At 44.1% G+C, this 21,937-nt stretch overlaps 2 protein-coding genes across 4 annotated transcripts in view; one reads left to right on the top strand and one right to left on the bottom strand.

The window, feature by feature from the left end:
- Positions 1–1,417: 1,417 nt before the first annotated feature.
- On the bottom strand, positions 1,418–10,995 carry Slc7a6os (solute carrier family 7 member 6 opposite strand). 2 transcript variants are annotated; one of them, XR_005283285.2, is made up of 6 exons: positions 10,793–10,995; positions 10,449–10,715; positions 6,538–6,747; positions 3,135–3,249; positions 1,791–2,272; positions 1,418–1,721 (listed from the first exon to the last, which is right to left on the bottom strand). XR_005283285.2 is itself a non-coding variant. In XM_038312404.2 (5 exons), exons 1-5 carry the CDS (start codon positions 10,982–10,984, stop codon positions 2,145–2,147), a joined length of 912 nt encoding a protein of 303 aa, XP_038168332.1. In that variant the 5' UTR covers positions 10,985–10,995; the 3' UTR covers positions 1,418–2,144. The 2 variants fall into 2 exon arrangements, 1 of the variants encoding a protein (XP_038168332.1); XM_038312404.2 differs by having other exon boundaries at positions 1,418–2,272.
- A 76-nt stretch (positions 10,996–11,071) lies between these two features.
- The window catches only part of Prmt7 (protein arginine methyltransferase 7), a 36,264-nt gene continuing 25,398 nt past the window's right edge, over positions 11,072–21,937 (top strand). The window contains exons 1-4 of one of the 2 annotated variants that reach the window (XM_038312689.2): positions 11,072–11,142; positions 12,396–12,589; positions 18,397–18,433; positions 18,546–18,695. In XM_038312689.2, the coding sequence (XP_038168617.1) occupies positions 12,495–12,589; positions 18,397–18,433; positions 18,546–18,695 (282 nt within the window). In that variant the 5' untranslated portion in view covers positions 11,072–11,142; positions 12,396–12,494. Of the gene's footprint in view, positions 11,143–11,183; positions 11,322–12,395; positions 12,590–18,396; positions 18,434–18,545; positions 18,696–21,937 lie in introns of those variants that run through there. The other variant, XM_038312688.2, reaches the window with a different exon arrangement.

The following is a 21,937-nucleotide window of genomic DNA, read 5'->3' as shown; positions in this document are numbered from 1 at the left end:
CAAATTAGACCAATTTGACCAGTTTAATACCTCCTGTAGGAACTACCACGTAGGGAGAGTCTTATAGACAGACAGTGAAAGAATGAACAGAGAGGCTTATGAACTTGTAAGTAGTAGAAGAAAGCATCTGTGTATTTTCCCAGGAATCAGCTATCACAGGCTAAGAGGGCATTTGCTGAATTGAATGTTCTGAAGGTTATTTCCCTAGACCTATACAGTATCTACTAGCCACATGTAGCTAAGTTAAAATGAAATAAAAATCCAACCAAATTGATAGCACTTGGAAGACTAAAACAACATTGCAAGTTACAGTTTAAAATACTCATGGCAGGGTGGGTGGGTGGTAGTGGCCCCACCTTTAATCCTAGCACTCCAGAGGCAAATAGATCTTGAGGACAGCCAGGGTAACACTGAGAAACCCTGTTTTGACACCCCCCCCCCCCAAAAAAAAACCCAACCAAGCAAAAACCTCCTAATGCTGGTTGTGGTGGCTCACACCTTTAATTCCAGCACCAGGGAGGCAGAGGCGGTTGGCTTTCTTCTGATTCATTGCCAGCCTGGTCTATATAGTGAGCTCCAGGATAGCCACAGCAAAGAGAGACTGTCTCACCCCTCACCACCAAACAAAAATCCCTGAGGTTTCTCAGTTATACCAATCATATTTCAAGTGCTCAGCAGCCATACAATTGCACAGTGCATATACAGAACATGTTGTGGAAAGTTCTGGTAGACAATAATACTACACCTGCAGCTGAGATTTAGAAAATGAGTAGGAAATGGTTGGAAGAGTTCTGGTAACAAAAGTTTTATTGATGGTGGGTAGATTTTAAACAGTATTTTGGAAGTTGGGTGGTGGTGGAACATGCCTTAAATCCCAGCACTTGGGAGGCAGAGGCAGGTGGTTCTCTGTGAGTTCAAGGCCAGCCTGGTCTACAGAGCTAGTACCAGGACAGGCTCAAAAGCTACAGAGAAACCCTGTCTCAAAACACCAAAAAAGCATAAACAAACAAAAAACCAAAAACAAGGTATTTTGGGAAAAATATGCCTATTCTAACCATGTACATATTTATTCTTGTCCTTCCCCAAAGAGCAGTGGTACAATTTAGATAGCATTTACATTAGATTTTTATAATATGAAGGACATAGATTATATGTGCAAATACTATGACAATTTATATTAAGGTACTTGTGTATACACACAGACACACACACACGGTGAATTCTGGCAGTCCTGGAACCAATGGGCCTTGGTATGCCAAGGGACAACTGTAACCTGTTTTTTCTAAGTGCTATAAACAGTTAACTTTAGTGTATAAAGTTAATTCTGAAATGTCTGTCTCACTAATCTCTTTTCTGAGGAGAAAACACCTAAGATAATCAGGTTAAAAAGGATTTAAAAGAATTGCTTGCTTCTGTGTAAAAAATTTAAAAAGTTAATTTTTATTAGAGAATATCACATAATACTGTTCCTTAACACCACTACCAAAAGATGACAGCAGTCTTTATGACCATTATAGTCCAAAGGGGGAGAGGGGTTACTTCCCATAGTTCAGGCAGGGGAGGCACTGTTGCCCTTGTAGAGATGACATCCATCAAAGAAAACAGGCTTCCCTGGAGGCAGGCACTCCAGTAGGGAAGGTAAATTGTACTGCCGATGAAATTGCTTCCTCCCTCCAGCTGCTTTAGGCTTGAGCATAGATGTGGGATCACAGAAAAACCACCTGGGCTGGAGGTTTCACATCCCAGCTGCTTTAGGCTTGAGCACAGATGTGGGATTACAGAAAAACCACCTGGGCTGGAGGTTTCACATCATTTTATTTTCCAGACTGTAGGATAACTCACTATTTTTTTTTTTTAATAGAATCTTAATTCTTTTGCTGAGGTTAGCCTAAAACTTTCTATGTAGTCTAGGCTAGCCTTCCATTTTCAGTGCTCCTTTTAGTCCTAGATTCTTGAATGCTAGAAATTACAGGCAGGAGCCAGCATGCTTGGCTTCACTTAATCACTTATAAGAAGAGCTCTTAGTTAGGTCTTTGCTGTGCTGGGGCATAGTTTTTCCTTCTACATGTTCAGTTAGGCATCCTAAGATGATGACACTGTAGTCAAGAGTCCTCAAGGGCTTATGGAAGAATCTCAGGAGACCATCAATCCGAATCCAGATCATGGGGGTTATCATAACCAAACTCCTTCTGTACATCCAAAGGGTACTTGCTCCACACCAACTGCCTGCTGCTGCTTTCCTCCTCACTGAGGCTGTTGTATTCATTAGAGCCTATAAGGAGATAAGGACTTTATTCTCCATTAAATACTTGCTCGAGCCAAAATATATGGAGTGTACAGGTGTGGTGATCAGATGACAATTTCTGAAAGCTGGTTCTACTTCCATAGCAAGGGTTCTGGAGATCCAACTCATGTTGCTAGACTTGCTGGCCGGTATGTTTGGTTTTCTTCCCCAAGAAAGGGTTTCTGTCTAGCTGTGGCTGTTCTGGAACGCACTTTGTAAACCAGACTAGCCTTAACTCAGGTCCATCTGTTTCCCAAGTGCTGGAATTAAAGGCATGCACTACCACGCCGAGTTCTCTTATTTATTTTTTAATGTATCTGAGTGTTTTTCATGAATCTATGTATGTATGTATGTATGTATGTATGTGCATCCCATGTATGCCTGGTGCCCACAAAAGTCGGAAAAGGATGTAGGGTTCCCTGGAACTGAATGGAATGGAAATTGATGGTTGTGAGCTGCCATTGACACAACTCAGAGAACCTAAATCTTTTCAAAAGCCGCCAAAGCTCTTAGACATGAAGCATCTTTCCAACCCTGTTAACACTTTCTTGCTTGATGGGAATAGGGGAAAGAATGTGCTACACAATTTACCAAATGCTAAAGCTGATCCAATATTGTCTCATTTTTAGAGAGAAAATGATGTTCACAGAAGTGAAATGACTTCCCATACATAGGCAGTAACTAGTTAAAAATTAGGACCTAGTAGTTCTGTACCCCAGTATATTATACCCCAGTAGTTCCCCTGGAAAGAGAGGGAAAGCCAGCCATTTGCAACATACCCATCAATTAGTTACTTCTTCCCTTCAGTCTTTACTCCTACCAGTCCCTCCCCATCTGGGTTGCTACCCACCTCTAGAATCTTCATCACTGCTTTCTTCATCTGGGTACTCATTGCGCCAATTATTTTCACTGTTTTCATCATCTTCTTCTTCATATGTGTCTTCTGGTTGCTGATCTTCATTCACCTGAGCATCTCAACATAAACACCAGTTTAAGTCTAAAACCTCTAAGTTACGTTCCTTATGGGAAGCTACTGGCATAAGGGGGAATTAAAGTAAAGGTACAATGTAAAAATGGCAGATTCAGAGTTCATCTGACTCCGCTTTACAGGAGACTGTATAATCTTAACTCCACTCTAGCTGCAGATGCCACTTTCCAGTATCATTTGAGGGTGATGAGTGTAAGAGGAGGTAATGGCATCATCCTCAGATTCTCGAAGGACTGGGTGATGCCAAAGGTCAGAAGGTCAGGATCAGAATAAATAGTACAGGAGAGTAGGATTAGAGACCACATAGTGGTCTAAGGTGAGTGCAGCTTATCTGCAAAATTGGTAATAGAGGCCCCCAACAGCACCCAGAGAGACCCACCTGTCTCTGCCTCCCCAGTGCTGGGATTAAAGGTCAACCACTGCCCAGCTAAACTGTTTTTTTTTTAAAGATTTATTTATTTATTATGTATTCAACATTCCTTCCATGTATGCTTGCATGCCAGAAGAGGGCACCAGATCTCATTATAGGTGGCTGTGAGCCACCATGTGGTTGCTGGGAATTGAACTCAGGACTTCTGGAAGAGCAGTCAGTGCTCTTAACCTCTGAGCCATCTCTCCAGCCCCAGCTAAACTGTTTTTAAAGCAAGATTTTCTATTCATTCATTAATTCATTTGTTTATTTAGTTTTTCAAGACAGTGTTTCTCTGTGTAGCTTTGGAGCCCAAACTAAAACTTGTTCTGTAGACCAGGTTGGGCTTGAACACACAGAGATCTGCCTGCCTCTGCCTCCTGAGTGCTGGGATTAAAGGCGTGCGCCACCACTGCCCAGCTTATTTCTATTTTTTTTTTAAAGATTTAGTTATGTGTATGAGTGTGCATGTACACTTTCATGCCAGAAGAGGGAATCAGATCCCACTATAAATGATTGTGAGCCACCATGTGGTTGCTGGGACTTGAACTTAGGATCTCTGAAAGAGTAGCCATCTCTTAAGCCCAAATCTTAACATTAAAAAAAAATGGAGTTAGGATGGTAAAGAAATTTTCATTCTCTTCTGAGACAGGGTCTTACTATATAGCTCTGACTTGCCTAGAGCTTGCTCAGGATGGTTTCACAGAAACCTGCCTGCCTCTGCCTCCTAAATACTGAGATTCAAGATGTATACCAGCATGTCTGGCTATTTTTTTTTTGTTGTTGTTTTTTTTGTTTTTCGAGACAGGGTTTCTCTGTAGCTTTGGAGCCTGTCCTGGAACTAGCTCTTGTAGACCAGGCTGGTCTCGAACTCACAGAGATCCGCCTGCCTCTGCCTCCCGAGTGCTGGGATTAAAGGCGTGTGCCACCACCGCCCGGCTTTGCCTGGCTATTTTTTAAAATTTAAAATGTTGCTGGGTAGTGGTGGTGCATGCCTTTAATTCCAGCACTTGGGAGGCAGAGACAGGGAGTTTGAGGCCAGCCTGGACTAATAGAGCGAGTTCCAGGGCAGGTTCCAAAGCTACAGAGAAACCCTGTCTCAAAAAACCCAAACCAAAAATAAATAAAATAATAAAAAATTTAACTGTTTCTATTCTTGGGGGATGGAGAGATGACTCAGGAATTAAGAGCACTTGATTTTTTCTTTTTTTTTTTGAAACAGGGTTTCTCTGTGTAGCTTTGGCTGTTCTGGAATTCACTCTGTAGACCAGGGTGGCCTCAAACTCAGAGATCCACTTGCCTCTGCCTCCTGAGTGCTGCCACCACCTCTCAGCAAAGCTTTTTTGATGAGGACCTAGGTTCAATTCCTAGCACTTACATTACGCCTTACAATTTTCTGTAAATTCACTTCCAGAAGATCTAACACACTCTTCTGGCCTCTGGGCATCAGCATGCAAATGGTCTGAAAGTGGTAGGCAGAGAGCACATAAACGTTTTATTTTGTGTTTTTTCTTTAAGTCAGGGTTTTTCTGTGTAACCGCCTGGCTGTCCTAGAACTTGCTCTGTAGATCAGGCATAGAGGTCTGCCTTCCTTTGCCTCTCAATTGCTAGGATTCTCACCACCACCGCCCGACAAGTTTTTTTTTCATTCAAATTCATGCTAATGTCTAGTTTTGACAATTCTGGGACTCAAACCTAGGTCCTCTTCAAAAAAAACCATCAAGATTCCAAGACATCTGAAGATTGATTATGAACAAAACTTTCCGAGTAGGTAGTCTGTATTTAATATATTTGCTGCATTAAACAAGGGTTTCTACAAAGGATTTAGAATAGAATTTTCCTTTTAAGCAAAAACAAGAACTAGAACAATGTTTATTAAGAGTGATTCTAGCCAGGCAGTGGTGGCACATGCCTTTAATCCCAGCACTTGGGAGGCAGAGGCAGATGGATCTCTGAGTTTGAGGCTAGTCTGGTCTACAAATCAAGTTTCAGGATAGCCAGAGCTGTTATACAAAGAAACACTGTCTTGAAAAGCCAAAGAAACAAAACAAAACAAAAACCCCAAACATCAAGAGTGGAGCCCATAGCCAGGTGTCACTGGTGTTATATTCTTGTAATCCCAATATTGGGGAAGCTGAGGCAATTCAGATTGCCAAAGTTCAAGGCCTGCCTGGGCTACATAGTGATATTGTTTCAGAAGAAAAAGGGGGGACTAGAACATGGTTAGTGGATAAACTACTTGCTGTACGAGCTTAAGCACCAGAGTTTGGATAGCTGGGTGGGCTGGGTAGCCTGCCTGAGATCCCAGCATGGGATCAGAGATATGCAACCCTAGAGCAATCTGTTTCATTAATTTATTAGGATTGGAGAGCTCTGGCTTCAGTGAGAGACCCTACTTCAAGGAAGACACTCAACTTTAACTTTGGGCCTCCATATGCTCCAATAAACAGGAACATGTATTCACACATTGCCCCCCACCCCCAAACTTTCTAAAGGACAGTAAAGGAAGCCAGAAGTGGTGGTACAAGTCTATATTCCCAGCATTTGTATTCTGGAGATAGAAGGATCAGAAAGTTATTTCTAGGTACATAGCAAGTTTGAGGCCAGCTTGGGCTACATGAGACCCTATCTCAACAAGGATGGATAGCCACCATGCCTGATGACCTAAGTAAGTTTGATCCTAGGAGCCAACATGGTAGAAAGAACAAGTTGTCCTCTGACTTCCACACATGTACCACGGCATGCATACTAATTAAAATTAATTTTAAAACTTAAGAGCAAACAAAACCAAAAAAGAGTAAGGTCTAGGAAGTCAAAGCACCCTGATCCATGTCTTCCTCCTCTTGGACCCCTTACCAGCTCCCACTCCTGGCTGTAGGGCTGCACAGACAGGATGTCCTCAATCCACTCTAGAGGGGCCATTTCCATAGAGTAAATGTCATATACATAGTCATCATCGTGCTTTGGTTCCTTCTGGTGCTCTACTTGTGGTCCATCTTCAGAAATCGTCAGTCTCTCACGGATCAGCTCTACAGAATTGCAGAGGATCACATCTGGATCAGATGTCTACAAAGGAAACAGATGATAGCAATAAGAGTCAAATAATGTTCTAAGGATTAGGTAAATGAAGGCCTGTTACTGTCTTTCATGCTGTGTTCAAAATGCTTTTTATATTGTTTTTGAGTCAGGCTACATTTCACGTGTAGCCCTGACTGGTAGGGAACTTGCGGTATACACCAGACAGACCTCTGCCTCCCAAGTACTGGGAGTGCAGGCGGTATTCCAGATTCTTATCTCCACACATGCCTAGTCTCTACCTGCTTCTACACGTTTTTTGAATACTCTTTGCTATTATGTTCTTCCTTTATAGGCCCACAACAACAAAAAAGCATTCTGCATGGTTTCTGCTTCAAGTTCCTGCCTTTCCTAAACCCTTTATTACCTTGTTACTTTTGTTCAAAACGTATTGCAGCAACAGAAAGGAAACCAGGACAGTACTACATGGGTGTGCTATGATGCACATGTGGGCCCTAGGGATTGTACCTTTACCTGTTGAGCAATCTCACCAGCCCTCAGGAAAGTTATTTTTAATGTCTGCATATATGCCCTCATATTTTCAGTTATATTACACAGAGCACATTGTACTGTTAAACATATATTTCCCATGTTGCAGATCGTTAAGATTATCAATCTTAATACTCCAAATCATTGTGTATGTCTATTGCTTTAAAATGTTTATATGCGTATTATGTGCATATGCCTCTTTGTCTAGATGCACACTTGTACACTGTGCCTGGACTGCAGATGGTACTGGATCTACTTGAACCTGCTGTTTTAAGGTGTCTTATGCCTTTTAAGGTGCTGGGAACTGAACCCAGGTTCTCATGATGAAACAGCAAGTAAGCTGCCAAGCCATCTCTATAGCGCCATGTATTATCTAGTTCTTGAATTAATTATTAGCCTTCATAAACAGTATTAAAATGAGTATGTCATTTCTGCATTTGAAAAACGGTGATAATCTTGGGGAAAACAAACCCTTACCTAATTTCACTGCCATTCCATTTAAAAAGTAGAGATGACCCTGAAAGCACCAACACTTAACACTATCTGAGGGCTGCATGTCAGTCAACCAATGGAAGGAAAGGAACTTGCTCTGGTCCACTGACTATAGGTACAGATTATCTTTCCTAGGAAGAACAGATACACATGAGGTTAACTGCAATTGCAGATTGTTTCCTTAGAGTGACACCTATAGCCTATGGCGTGCAGACTACCTGCATACAGCTCTGCCACGCCTTCTTCCTTCACAGCAGTTCTGCCTCAAAGTCAGTGGTTTTCAACTTGTGGGTTGCGACCTCTTTGGGGGGTGGCACATCAGATACGCTGCATACCAGATATTTACATTACAATTCTTAACAGTAACGGAATTATAGTTATGAAGTAACAACAATTTTTTTCTTTTTTCCAGAGTCAGGGCTTCACTGTGTACCCTGGCTATCCTGGAACTAGCTCTGTAGACCAGGCTGGTCTCTGCCTCCTGAGTGCTGGGATTAAAGGCATGTGCCACCACTGCCTGGTGCAATGAAATAACTTTATAGTTCGGGTCACAACACGAGGAACTGTATTAAAGGATCATAGCATTAGGAAGGTTGAGAACCACTGCTCTCATATGATAACATTTCCACAAATTAAGGTTATCTAGTTTTTTTTTCAAAGTATTATGCTTGCTTTTCTTGGATCACCCTAAGAAACTCCAGTTTTGTAAGTTTATGTATTATTTAATCACCAACCTAACTTTTAGCAAACACACAAATCAGCTGGTGGCTACTAGCCTTCCAGGCACACCAGTATCAATAGTTACCATTTAACGAGTATTTACCATATATTCACCAGGAGGCACTGTTCTAAGTTTTCCTGCATATTAAGTCAGTCACCTCTCCAGAAAGTAGGCATGTGGTCAGACATTAGTGAAATATACAAAGCCAGGTGCAGCAATGCATACCTTTAATCCCAGTATGTGGCTGTGTCAGAGGCAGGCAGCTCTCCGACAGTCTACACAGTGAGACCCTATCTCAGAAAGAAACATACAGACACAGAAAAGTCCAGGTAACACAGCTAGAAATCCCTCACCCATGCTTCTATGAGCAATCCCAAGTAAACTCATGGGAACACACACACAATCAAAGACCACAGCAATAACAGTAGAATAATAACAGGGTTCACTGAGAAGAGGGGCTGAGAAGGAGTGAGTAGAACGAAGATGGGTAGAGGGAATGAATGTGCTCAAAAGACAGTATAGATGTACAAAAATGTCCGAATAAATAGTCAATGAATGCTAATGAAACTTTTTTTGAAAAAGTTAAGAACAAAATGGTGATAAAAGTATCTAATTAATACTATTTTTGGAGATTAAACAAATTAAAGGAAAATAGAGTCTGGGATATAGTTTGCTGAGGACCACTTGCCCCAAAAGCAATGCAAAACAAAGCCCAAACTAAAACTAAGTATATAGCACAACTTAGAAAATCAAGTTATCTTTTGTTAATGCCATAGTTGTGTACTTTTGTTGAATTATTTATCTAGGTTAAATCTTAGAAGTATAATTATTGGGACTGGAGAGATGGCTCAGAGGTTAAGAGCATTGCCTGCTCTTCCAAAGGTCCTGAGTTCAATTCCCAGCAACCACATGGTGGCTCACAACCATCTGTAATGGGGTCTGGTGCCCTCTTCTGGCCTTCAGACATACACACAGACAGAATATTGTATACATAATAAATATTTTTAAAAAAGAAGTATAATTATTAAGAAAACATACTCCCCCCCCCCATTGGGTTTTCTCTGTGTAACAGTCCTGTGTGTCCTGAAACTTAATTTGTAGACCAGGCTGATCCTGCACTCACAGAGATCCACCTGCCTCTGCCATACAAGTGCTGGAGCTAAGGGCATGTGCCACCACCACCTGGCTCCAATCTGCTTGCTGGCCTCTATAGAGGGTCTGCTCTGCTATATACTCCTCTTGCCATAGTATTCCACTACAACACAGATCCATAGCAATTGAGCAGGCCGACCATGGTCCAAATCTCTCAAGTTGTGAGCTTTAAAAAAAAAATCCTTTGTCAGGGCAACGAAAGTCTAACACAATCTTTAATTAATAATGTATATATTTAAGCCGGGCGGTGGTGGCGCACGCCTTTAATCCCAGCACTCGGGAGGCAGAGGTAGGTGGATCTCTGTGAGTTCGAGACCAGCCTGGTCTACAAGAGCTAGCTCCAGGACAGGCTCTAAAGCTGCAGAGAAACCCTGTCTCGAAAAATCAAAAAAAAAAAAATGTATATATTTAAATAGGCCCAAATTTACTTTTTGAAAGGCCTACAACAATTTATTTATTTTGAGACTGGGTCTCACTGTGTAGCCCTGGCTGGTCTTGAACACAAAGACATCTTCATTCCTCTGTCTCCTGAGTGCTGGTATTAAAGGCCTGGACAACTACATCAACCCCCCCCCCCCCCACCCCGTAAGACGTGTGGTGGTACATCCCCGTAATCCCAGCGCTGGGGCAGCTGAAGCTGGAGGGCCGCTGTGTGCACAGGCTTGCTTGGGATACATTGCCAGTACTCTGTCAATCAGGGCCACACAGCGAAACTCTCAAGGAAACAAATATAACAAAACCCAAACAGGCAAAATAGGGTTTTTAGAGTGGGTTATCCATCCTCAGAGTTTATGCGGTCTCTGCCTTTGGGAGCAGAACGGAGACATTCAGTACTCACTCTGCAGCACTCTGCGGCAGCCGCCTCTGGGTCTCCCTCCTCGTGGACCAGGTCCAACAACTGGAAGCCTGCATCCCCATCAGCTTCTGACACACACTGGGACTCCAAACCACTGGAGGTCCCCGAGGATCGGTGGTTGGAGACTACCCTGTAGCGGCCCTCTTTACGGACCTCGCGAACTGAGGCGCGAAGGTCGCGGCGGATACGCAGCTGGCTGCTCCGGGACGGGCGCAGGGCAGCTCGCACAAGCTGCTGGATGGGCTCCTCCTGAGGGGCGACAGGAAAAGGATGACGGCCCGGGCAGCGTTCAAAGCTCCCTTCCAGAATCCACCCCCAACTCCTACCTGGGAGCGCACGGTAGCAACCAACCGGAAGACATTACTCTCAGCCGCTGTCTCCGGACCCTCCGGCGTCTCCTGAGCAGACGACTGGACCTCGCCGCTCCGGAGGCGTTTACAGGCCAGCACGAGAGCTTCTGCAGGCTCCGCGTTACGCTTCCGCTTCACGCGCAACACCGCAGTCCTGCCGGCCTCCATAGCGAGCTGTCGCGAAGCACTGTGGGAAGGCGCGGGGTGTGACGGGAGGGCCGCGCCGCGTGGAACGTCACGCCTACGCACGGAGGCCCCGCCCCCGGGTCCAGGGTGAGGCCCAATGGCCGCGGCAGTGGCGGCGAGAGGCGTGCAGCCCACAGCGGGTGAGCCCCTTGGCGGTGCTGGGGAGGTAGGGCCGTGGCTGCTCCCGTGTTTGGTCAGCTTTCGGACCTCATTTCTAGGGCTCTGACTCGGGCCCTGGCGTGGGTATATGCGGGTCCCCGGGATACTTCAGGACTTTGCCGGAGTCCACGTGGAGTTGTTCAAGCACCCTGGCGGACAGGTCCGCCCAGCCCCAGCAGTCCGCTTGGGTGATCGTCCTTTCTCAAAATGTGACTGAGCACAGAGCAGGGTCTGGGCCACAAGACTGGTGCCTTCGGTCCCTGAACCGGTCAGCCGTTCTCTCATTCGGGATGGCTTTCTTAGTCAGTGTTCTGAGTAGCTGGAAACCGTGCAGTTCCCACTTACCCGCAGTAGTGCTGTAAATGTGTGTGCCCTACGCAGACATGCTTTTTATTAAAACTCCGGAGAGACCCTCAGTGCGCTTCTAAGTGTGCTCTTAGTTAAACCATGGCGACACCACAGATAAGTGTGTTTAGTATGCCGAGGAATGACCACTTGGGCACTCCTGCTCCCTCCTGTTAGCTCGTTGCTTGGCTCTCTTTTTGCCTTCTCATTTGCCTTCACTTGAGGGCTGGACCCGGATGAACTTGTGAGGCACTTTTGATCCTGTTGGTCTTTCTGAAGAGCGCCAAAATTTCCAGACAGCATTGTATATCACTATGTTTCTCTCTCTCGCTCTCTCGCTCTCGCTCTCTCGACAGGGTGTCACTGTGTAGTTCTGACAGGCGTGGAACTCATAGAGAGCCTCCTGCCTCTGCCTTCTAAATGCTGGAATTAAAGACATGCACCATCTCGTTATATTGCGTTCTTGTTTTTGTGACAAGGCCTTCGGTGTTGCCCAGGCTGGTGTCAGGCTGGTGTCAGATTTCAGATTTTTCCACCTCGGCCTCCTGAGTGCTGGGACTCTCGAAGTGCTACTGCACCTCGCTGTTATCATAGTTCTTGATGGGATATGCTGCATAGAAAATGAGATCATTCTTGCTGGAACTATTAAACATACTGAGTAGTATGTTTTGGAGCTGGGGGCTGTCACTATGTAGTTCTTGCTGGCCTAGAGCTTTCCGTATAGACCATGCTGGCCTTGAATTTAACAGAGATCCTCCTGCCTTTCTTCCCCAGAGTTAAAATTGAAGATCTGTGCCATCATTAATAAAATTCTTAGTTGACTTTGACATTTTTGCCTGTTTCTTGATTTTTCCCCCTTTTGTTTTCTTGTCTTTTGCTTTCACCATAGGCATTAAAATTGATTAGGTTCCTGATATCCAGATCTATTCTAAGAAGGAAATTGACAAGGCCACATTTCCGTGCAAACATCGAGGAGCCAGTTGGCACCATGAAGGTCTTCTGTGGCCGTGCCAATCCGACCACGGGATCCCTGGAATGGCTGGAGGAGGACGAACACTATGATTACCACCAGGAAATTGCCAGGTAACATGGGCTTCTCAGTTGGCTGCAGGCGGCGAGGGCTCAGTGACATTAATACAGTTTTGAGGAAGATTTTGGATATTGTTTTTTGAGGAGTTGAGATGTTGAATAGGAAAATAAAACATTTGTTGAAAGCAGTGTGGGACATGGGTTGGAGAGAAAGGGGAGTAGGTGGTTACTGCAATCCTAAAGTAGGAGCAGTGGAGGGGAGAGGAAAAACCAGCCTGGGGGAACTTGAGTTTAATAACTCACTGTGTGCAGTAAGGGAGACAGAGTTCAAGAAGGACCAAGATGTCTTCTGGTTAGAAGGACTCAGTGGACGGAGATGACACTCCCTGAGAGAAGGGGAGGCAGTATTCTAGAGGGAAAGGCGCTGGACATGGGGGGTTAAGGTTTGGACATTCAGATGGGGATGCTAGTAGAGTCTTGAGACACAGAATTTGTAGAACTTGGGAAAGTTGAAATTGAGAGACATTGCAGCATCTCAACAAAGGAGGGTCTGGAATGTAAAATCAGGATAAGCTGAGGAGGCAGAAGCAGAACCAGAAGGAAAGTTAGGATGGAAAGAAAAGGGAAGTTTAGGGAAGAAGGAGTGGCTGTTAGGGTCAGGCTGTCAAGAAGGCCTGAGTACTGCTCAGCAGTTAAGAGGGCGGGCAGTTCAACCTTTTGTAACTAGCTCTGGAAGATCTGGTGCTCCCTTCTGGACTCTGGGTACTTGGCACTCACAGATACATGTATCCACACACAGACTCATACGTGGATAATTAAGAATAAAATAACTTGGCTTTTTTGTATTTTATTTTTTTTAAAGATTTATTTAGTTATGTATTTTATGTATATGAGTACTCTATTTGCATGTATTTCTGCATGACAGAAGAGAACATCAGACAGAACAGGGCATCGGGATCCCATTATAGATGACTGTGAGCCATCATGTGGTTGCTGGGAATTGAATTCAGGACCTCTGGGAGAGTAGTTAGTGCTCTTAACTGCTGATCCATCTCTCCAGCCCCGAGACTTTCTTTATTTTTGAGACAGGATCTTACTATGTGTCTTTGGTATGTAGACCAGGTTGGCCTTGAACTCACAGAAATCTACTGGTCTCTGCTTCCTAAGTGCTAGGGTTAAAGGAAAGTGCCACTCCATCTGGCTCTTAATTTTATGCATGTGCCTGAATTTACGTTTGTGCACCACATGTGTACAGTGCCCACGGAGGTCAGAAGAGGGCGTTGGATCCCCTGGTACTAGAGTTAGACAGTTGTGAGCCACCATGTGGGTGCTGGGAATCAAACCTTGGTTCTTTGCAAAAGCAACAAGTGCTCTTAACTGCTGAATCATCTCTCTAGCCCCCAGAATCCACATTAAAATCAAACAGATAGGTGTGGTAATGTCTGCTTATAATCTCAGCTCTGCAGAAGTGGAGACAGGAGGATCCCTGGGACTTGCTGATCAGTTAGAGTTAGTCTATTCTAGTTGGTAAGCTAGGCCAGTGAGAGACCCTGACTCAAAGGAGGGGCATAGTATAAATGAGGGTGGCTGGAGATTTTCCTCCAGTTTCCACGTGCTTGTATAGACGTGTGCTTGTGCACATGTACACATATGAATGCACACAACATACGAAGTGAATAAGGAGCACTTTTCAACAGTGCGTCAATTTATCTTAGGTTGCAATCCTAATTAGCACCAAATAAATGTATTTTTCTTTATTCTTGGCTTGGTTGGTTTTATTCTCAGTCAGAAATAGCAAAACATTGAAAATATCATAGATGTCTATCAACATTGCTAGGCAAACCTGTGGCTTATTTATGTAGCAAAAACCAGTGCAACTGGGAAGGCAGGAACGAGCTTCTTTATTTTCATTTCGTCCTCCACTGGTAGAGTGGTCTTCACAATATTCTATATGAAAATGCAGGTACAATTATACTGCTTTTGTGTCAGAAATAAGGTGTTGCTTATTTTTCGTAAAAAGCACTGGAAGAGGAAATGGAAATTGATGAAAGTTACCTGTAGACAGTGCAGATGGGACTGGGTGGGTGTTTGTCATGTTGGTTTTAATGTTAACTTGCCACAATTTTAATTGACTCACCTGAGTGGGAAGCTGCTCCTGAAGGATTTTCCCTCTTGTCTTGATGAGGTAGTGGGAAGGCGCACCGATTGTGAATGGCACCTTTGGTAGCACCCAGATGAAAAAGGGTATTTCAGTTGAGCATTGGTGGTGCACACCTTTAATCCCAGCACTTGGGAAGCAGAGCCAGCCCCCAGAGCTACAGAGAAACCAGAACAAAAAGGGTGTTTCAGAAGGAAGTTTCCCCTGTTTACTTGCTTGGCCTTCAGTCTTGCCAATGAGGCAATTTGCTTTGTTGTTGCTACTTCCTTCTCTGATAGCAGATGACAGAGCCAGAGTTTCAGTGGAGTAGAAACCAGCCACTCTTCCAGCAACTTTCTTGGCTCCAGATGCCAGACTGGGACTACTGGGGCACCCCACCTTGTGGATTATGTAACTACTGGTTGTAGCCCCCAGTAAGTGACAGCTGTTCTGGGACTACTCTAACTCTGAGGAGTTTTGTGACTGCAGCTGATGAACCTGTCAGACACTAGAGGAAATCATCCTTATAATCCCTTTCTCCAGAGCCACTCCTGATACCATATTTGTTTTAGTCAGGGTCCTCTAGAGCAACATAATCAAAGGGATGAAAAATTATATGTATATATATATATGTATCAGAATATCTGTATAGATCAGAATTTAAAAGAGTTTTTAAAAATTTATCTTATGTATATGGTGCTCTATCTGCATATATGCCTGCACGCCAGAAGAGGGCATCAGATTCCATTATAAATGGCTTTGAGCCACTGTGTAGTTGCTGGGACTTGAAGTCAGGTTTCTGGAAACTGCCAGTGCTCTTAATCACTGAACCATTTCGCCAGCCCATATTTCAGAATTTATTAGGTTGACAGTTAAAACCAGTCCAAGCTGGTGGTGGCATATACCTTTAAGCTGAGCCCATGGGAGGTAGAGGCAGGTGGACCTCCTTGTGTTTAAGAATAACTTGGTCTTGGTGGCACATGCCTTTAATTCTAGCACTCTGGAGGCACAGGCAGGTGGATCTCTGTGAGTTCGAGGCCAGCTTGGTCTATGAAATGAGTTCCAGGACAGCCAGAACTGTTACACAGAGAAAAAAATCAAAACCAAACAAAAGGAACAACAACCCCCCCACCACCACCAATCAATTGAAAATCAAAACAAGCAAGAACAGCTTGGTCTATGTATGAAGTTCCAGGCCTGCCGAGGATACATAGTTGAGAACTTCTCTCAAAACCAAGACAGACAGAAAAACTAACCAACACAGTGGGGTGAATGGAGAGTGAAGTGAGGATTCTTAGGATTAGACCCTCATCTTCATTTAACACATGTAGGCGAGTATGTATTCTATCATTGAGTCACAGCCGCAGCTCCCTCCTGAGCTTGAGAATAAAGTAAGCACAGGAAGGACTGTAGGTGGCTCAGAGGGAGAAGTCTTTCAGGGCAGTGTTCTGCAGTGTAGAGTATACGCAGCCAGTGTTAGAACTGCCTGCAGTGGAGTTGGTTCAGGAGCGGCTCTCTGAACTCCGTCTGTAGAAAATCTGCATCTCAGATAAATTTTCCCAGCTGTGCTGGCAGAAAACTGGAGGCCTCTTTTGCTGAGTGCCTCAGCTTCCCCTGGAGTTCCCAGAAAGCGTCTCTGGGCTGTGGCCTGAATCCTAGGTATTCACAGGGTTTCCAGCTTTTGCTTTCCTTTAGTTATTTACCTGTTTGTACTGTGTTGGGGATCTAATTGAGGACTTTACACATGCTAGGTGGTAGGCCTGTGTTGTGCCACTGAGTTCCACCCCTGGACCCCAGTTTCCAGAATTTTTAGTTGCCGTGGTAGAAAATATGGATGCGACTTTCTTCCTTTTTTAAAAAAAAAAATTTTCTATTTATTTTACATCCTGGCCATAGCCTCCCCCCCATCTTCCCCTCCCAGTTCCTCTCCCCCACCCCCTTCCCACCCTCATCCCCTCCTCTTTCATCTCTATCCAGGAAAGGGCACATCTCCTATGGGTTTCAGTAAAACATGGCATATCAAGTTACAGGAGGACTAATCACCTACCCATGTATTGAGGTTGGGCAAGGTGACCCAGTATAAGGAGTAGGGCCCCTAAGGCCAGTACAAGAGTCAGAGACAGCCCCTGTTCTCACTGTTAGGATCCCATAAGAGGACCAAGCTACAGCTGTAACGTATATGCAAAGTGCCTAGGTCAGTCCCATGCAGGCTTCCTGGTTGTCAGTTCAGTCTCTTGGAGCCCCTGTGAATCCAGGTTAGTTGATAGTGTGAGCCTTCCTGTGGATCCTTGACCCCTCTGGTTCCTACTCTCCTTCTCCAAACTCTGCCTAATGTTTGGCTTTGCGTCTACATTTGCCTCTCTGATGTCAATTGGGCCAGGCACCAGTCTGGCACAGGAGATGGCCAGTTCAGGCTACTTATCCACTATCGCTGGGAGTCTAACCTGGGGCCCTTCCCATAGACTTCTGCAAGAGTACCCTGTGCCAGGCTTCTGCTCAACTCTGAAATGCCCCTTCTAACAGTCCTCCTCAGCCTCCTCCATGGCTCCTCCAGCATGATCGCTCATGCTCCATCCCCACCTGCCCTCAGTCCACTCATGAAATCTCTCTGATTTTCTTCCCTTTATACACTGTATTTAGCTTATTTTCCCCTGATGATATATGAACTAAAATATGGATGTTACTTTTTCTCTTTACATGGTGTATCTAGCCAGTCATTTCCCCCTGATGTGATGTGAACTTCTGAGCCTGGTGACCCTCACATATACAGCAGCTATGCTGTCCTTTTCCCAGTTCCTCTTCCTAGTGTGGATGTGTACAAGTATCATTCAAGGTTAGGTCAAGTGTTAGGGTTATTGAGTGTTATAATATGGGGTGTTCATGGTTATAGGTTATAGGTTCATGGTTATAGGGTGGGCAGTGAAATGGGTCAGCAGGCTAAAGGTGTTTACTACCAACACTAACAACCTGAGTTTGATCCCCAGGGCCCATGTAAAGGTGGAAAGAAAGAATTGATTTCTGCAAATTGACCTTTGACCTCTAGATAAATAAATACACACTTAAAAATTATTTCTCTAGGTTAACTACTAGAGCATTTTTTGGGTCTAAGAAGAACATCTGCTCTGAGATTTATTATTTTTTTGCATTAGCAGAGAATGACAGTAACTGATCATAGTAAAATAAATTTTGGGAACTGACAAGATGGTTCAGTGGGTACAGGTACCTGCTGCCAAGCCTAAGGACTTGAGCTCAATCCTAGAACCTACATGGTTTAAGGAGAGCACTGACTTCCACAGAATTGTTCTCTGACCCCACACATGTACCATGTGCATGCATTTCTTGCCCCAAATAAATAAAATTTTATTTATTTGAGACAAAGTCTTGCTATGTAGACCATGTTGTTGACCTCAAACTCACAGAGATCCACCTGCTTCTGCCTTCTAAGTCCTAAAGGTAATCAGTATCATGCCCAGTTTAAAAAAAAAAAATATTTTTTTGAAACTGTGTTTTGCTGGTCTTAAACTCATTCTCTTTCCTCAGCCTTGAAATTCATGAGATTATAGACTTGAGCTACCACAGCAGGCTCTTAAAATATCTTAAAGCAGATGACACACTTGTTCCATTCCATTGAGGACTGCACTTATGTGTGGGAACTCTTTGATGGGTTCATGCATGTCTTTATTAGCGAAGCTTTCTGACTTACCTTTTCCTTTTATCTTTCAAGGTCATCCTATGCAGACATGCTGCACGACAAAGACAGGGTAAGTGTGAGGTCACGTGCTGATGATCTGGGGTCCTCCACGTCCCCAAGCCTGAGGAGCTCCTTTCCACTTATCTATAATAACATGACAGTTATTTTTTCCTTTCTTGTAGAATATAAAGTATTACCAGGGTATCCGGGCAGCAGTGAGCAGGGTGAAAGACAGAGGACAGAAAGCCTTGGTTCTTGACATTGGCACTGGCACAGGTCTCTTGTCCATGATGGCAGTTACTGCAGGTGCTGACTTCTGCTATGCTATTGAGGTAAGCCCTACTGTTTAGGTATGTGTCCTGTATCTTACAGGGGAAGGTCTTTAGGTCCTTGGGTTTTCCTGGTCTGTTGACAAACACATGCCAAGCACGTGACCAACTTCTCCACACATAGAGATGAGTCAGACAGGGTTTCTTTTTCCGGGAGCTTTTTTTCTGCTCTGAAACAGACTTGGCCATCAGCCTCTCTGAGGAGCTTTAAAAAATAGTTATGTGGGCTGGAAAGATGGCACAGTAGTTAAGAGTGTCTGCTCTTGCAGAGAACCCAGGTTGGATTCCCAGAGTGCCCACATGGTCACTCCAGTTCCAGGGGACATCCTGACTTCCTTACGCACCAGACATACCTGTGGCATACATATTTATATACAGGCAAAACAATCATATACATAAAAAAAATTAAGAGATGCTTCTGCTTTGTGCTAAGATTTACATGAAAGTGTTTGTCGGGATGTGGTTTAGTCTCTCGAGTACCAGCCCACCATGTATCCTGGATCCGAGCCCCAGCACTGTAGGAACTGAGTGATGACACCCAGAGGCCGACTTAGGGAAGTCGGGCTCAGGGTCATCCTGGGTCTCCAACAGCTCCTGCCCAATTGACTTACCACAGTCTGGGGGCTGGAGAGATGGCTCAGCGGTTGAGAACACTGGCTGCTCTTCTCGAGGACCTGGGTTCAATTCCAGCATTCACATGGCAGCTCATAACTGTCTGTAGCTCCATTTCCAGGGGATCTGACACCTTTCTACCAATGCACATAAAATAAAGTTAAATTATGTAAAAAAACAAAAATAAAAACAAAAAAACCCAACAAAACAAAAAAAACAGCATCAGTTTAATTTTTTGTAATTAATTGGTATTTTATTGAATTTTTCTGGAATGTGACCTGACATTGAAATATTTAAAAGTGTAACAAGGTTTTATGCCCCTGTAGAACTAGCTGCTTTTTATATTATGACTTTTTATTTCTTCCTTTTTTGATTTTTGAGATGTGGTTGCTCTGTGTAGTCTTGGTTCTCCATATACAGACCAGGCTGGCCTTGAACTCACAGAGATCCGCCTGCCTCTGCCTTACAAGTGCTGGGATTAAAGGTGTGTGCCACCTGGCTTGTTCTTTTTTCCTTTTTGAGACAAGGTCTTGGGCTGGAGAGATGGCTCAGCTGTTAAGAGCACTGCCTGCTCTTCAGAGGTTCTAGGTTCAATTCCCAGCAACCACACGGTGTCTCACAACTATCTATAATGAGATCTGGTACCCTCTCCTGACATGCAGACATACATGCAGGTGGAACACTATACATAATAAATGAATAAATCTTAAAAAAAATCAAACAGACAAGGTTGATTACATGTCCTTAGCTAGCCTAGAACTCACTGTGTAGACCAGGTAGGCCTCTAATTCATAGATATCTACCATCTCTGTCTCCGAAGTTCTAGGACTAAAGGTGTCTACTACTATAAGTTTAAATTTTTATCACATTTTAATTAATTTTTTTTTTTTTTTTTTTTCGAGACAGGGTTTCCCTGTAGTTTCTAGAGCCTGTCCTGGATCTAGCTCTTGTAGACCAGGCTGGCCTCGAACTCAGAGATCCGCCTGCCTCCGCCTCCCGAGTGCTGGGATTAAAGGCGTGCGCCACCACCGCCCGGCTTATTTTAATTAATTTATTTATTTGTATGGGGGGGCATTTGTGTGGTGGTCAGAGGGCAACTTTTGGGGTTTTTCTTTTCCTACCATGCAGACTCAGGGATTGTTTCATCAGGCTCTGCAGCAGGCTCCCTTACCCACTGAGTCATTTTGACATCTTTACCATTTCTTTTTTTAATAAAACTTTAAGCATGTTATTTTTATGACAATATAAATGTATGCACTAACAGGAAATGTAGTGAATGAATAACACTAGTATCTTAAATAAGATAAGTTTTTGTTTGTTTGTTTTTGTTTTTTGAGACAGGGTTTTTCTGTGTAGCTTTGAAGCCTGTCCTGGAACTCACTCTGTGGACTAGGCTGTCCTCTAACTCATAGAGATCCCTCTGCCTCCAGAGTGCTGGGATTAAAGGTGTGTGCCACCACTGCCTGGCTAAAAACAATTTTTTTTCCTTCAAGACAGGGTTTCTCTAACAGTCCTGGCTGTCCTGAACACACTTTGTAGGCCAGGCTGGCCTTGAACTCACTGAGATCTGCCAGCCTCTGCCTCCCAAGTGCTGGGATTAAAGGTGTGTACCACCACTGCCTAGCTAAAATAAATTTTTTTAGATGTGTTTATGATTTATTTAACTTTATTGTATGTGCATTGGTGTGAAGGTGTCAGATCCCCTGGAACTGGAGTTACAGACAGCTGTGAGCTGCCATGGTGGGTGCTAGGAATTGATTGTATTAGCTGTCCATCCTGCCATCTCTAAAGTGTGGCTCTAATTTCAAAATCTAGAAAGATGAACATTTGGGATGGTGTGATGCATCAGTGGATAAAGGTGTGACTTGTCCTAAAAACCTGATAACCCAAATTTGGCCTCTGGATCTCCCAATGGGAAGAGAGAATAGTTTCCCTAGGGTTGTCCTCTGACTTCTGCATGTCAGAAGACTCTGTGGCACATGCATTCTCACACTTATGCACACACACACACACACACACACACACACACGATAATATTTATTTTGATTTTTTGAGACAGGATCTCTACATAACCTGGCTGACCTAAAACTTGTTATGTAGATCAGTCTGGCCTGGAATTTACAGAGCTCTGCCTGCTTCTGTCCCACCCCTGTTTAGTGCTGGCACTAAAGGTGTGCACCACCATGCCCAGCTCATATCAATTTCTGTAAAAGATGAGCCTAGGCTGAAGAGATAGTTCATGGTTAAAAGTATCTACTGCCCTTGCAGTCAGCCAGAATGAAGTTCACAGCACCCATGACAGGCAGCTCACAGCTAGCATGGAGGGATCTCACCCCTTTGGCTCTGTGGGTCCTGACACGCATGTACATAATCTACACAGAGACACACATGCACATAATTTAAAGGCATGTGTCACTACACCTGGCCTGAGTTAGGTATACTTAACCTGGGATAAGAATAGTCTATTTCTGGCTGGATAGATGACGCAGTAGTTAAGAACATTTGTTCCTACAGAAAGTTCAATTCTCAGCACTCACATGGTGATTCACAGCCATCCGTAATTTCAATTCCAAGGGATCTAGTGCCCTATTTTACCTTTATAGGCACCAAGCATGCACATGGTGCATGTATGC

This window comes from Arvicola amphibius, chromosome 15 (genome assembly GCF_903992535.2).
Source record: "Arvicola amphibius chromosome 15, mArvAmp1.2, whole genome shotgun sequence".
Lineage (NCBI taxonomy): Eukaryota > Metazoa > Chordata > Mammalia > Rodentia > Cricetidae > Arvicola > Arvicola amphibius.
This window is presented reverse-complemented; position numbering and strand designations above follow the sequence as displayed.

Coding starts and splice junctions, on each gene's coding strand:
- Slc7a6os (XM_038312404.2), bottom strand. CDS start 10,984: ATGGAGGCCGGCAGGACTGCGGTGTTGCGCGTGAAGCGGAAGCGTAAC. Junction 3,250..6,537: donor ACAGCCAGGAGTGGGAGCTG/GTAAGGGGTCCA, acceptor TGAGATGCTCAG/GTGAATGAAGATCAGCAACC. Junction 2,273..3,134: donor CAGTGATGAAGATTCTAGAG/GTGGGTAGCAAC, acceptor ATCTCCTTATAG/GCTCTAATGAATACAACAGC.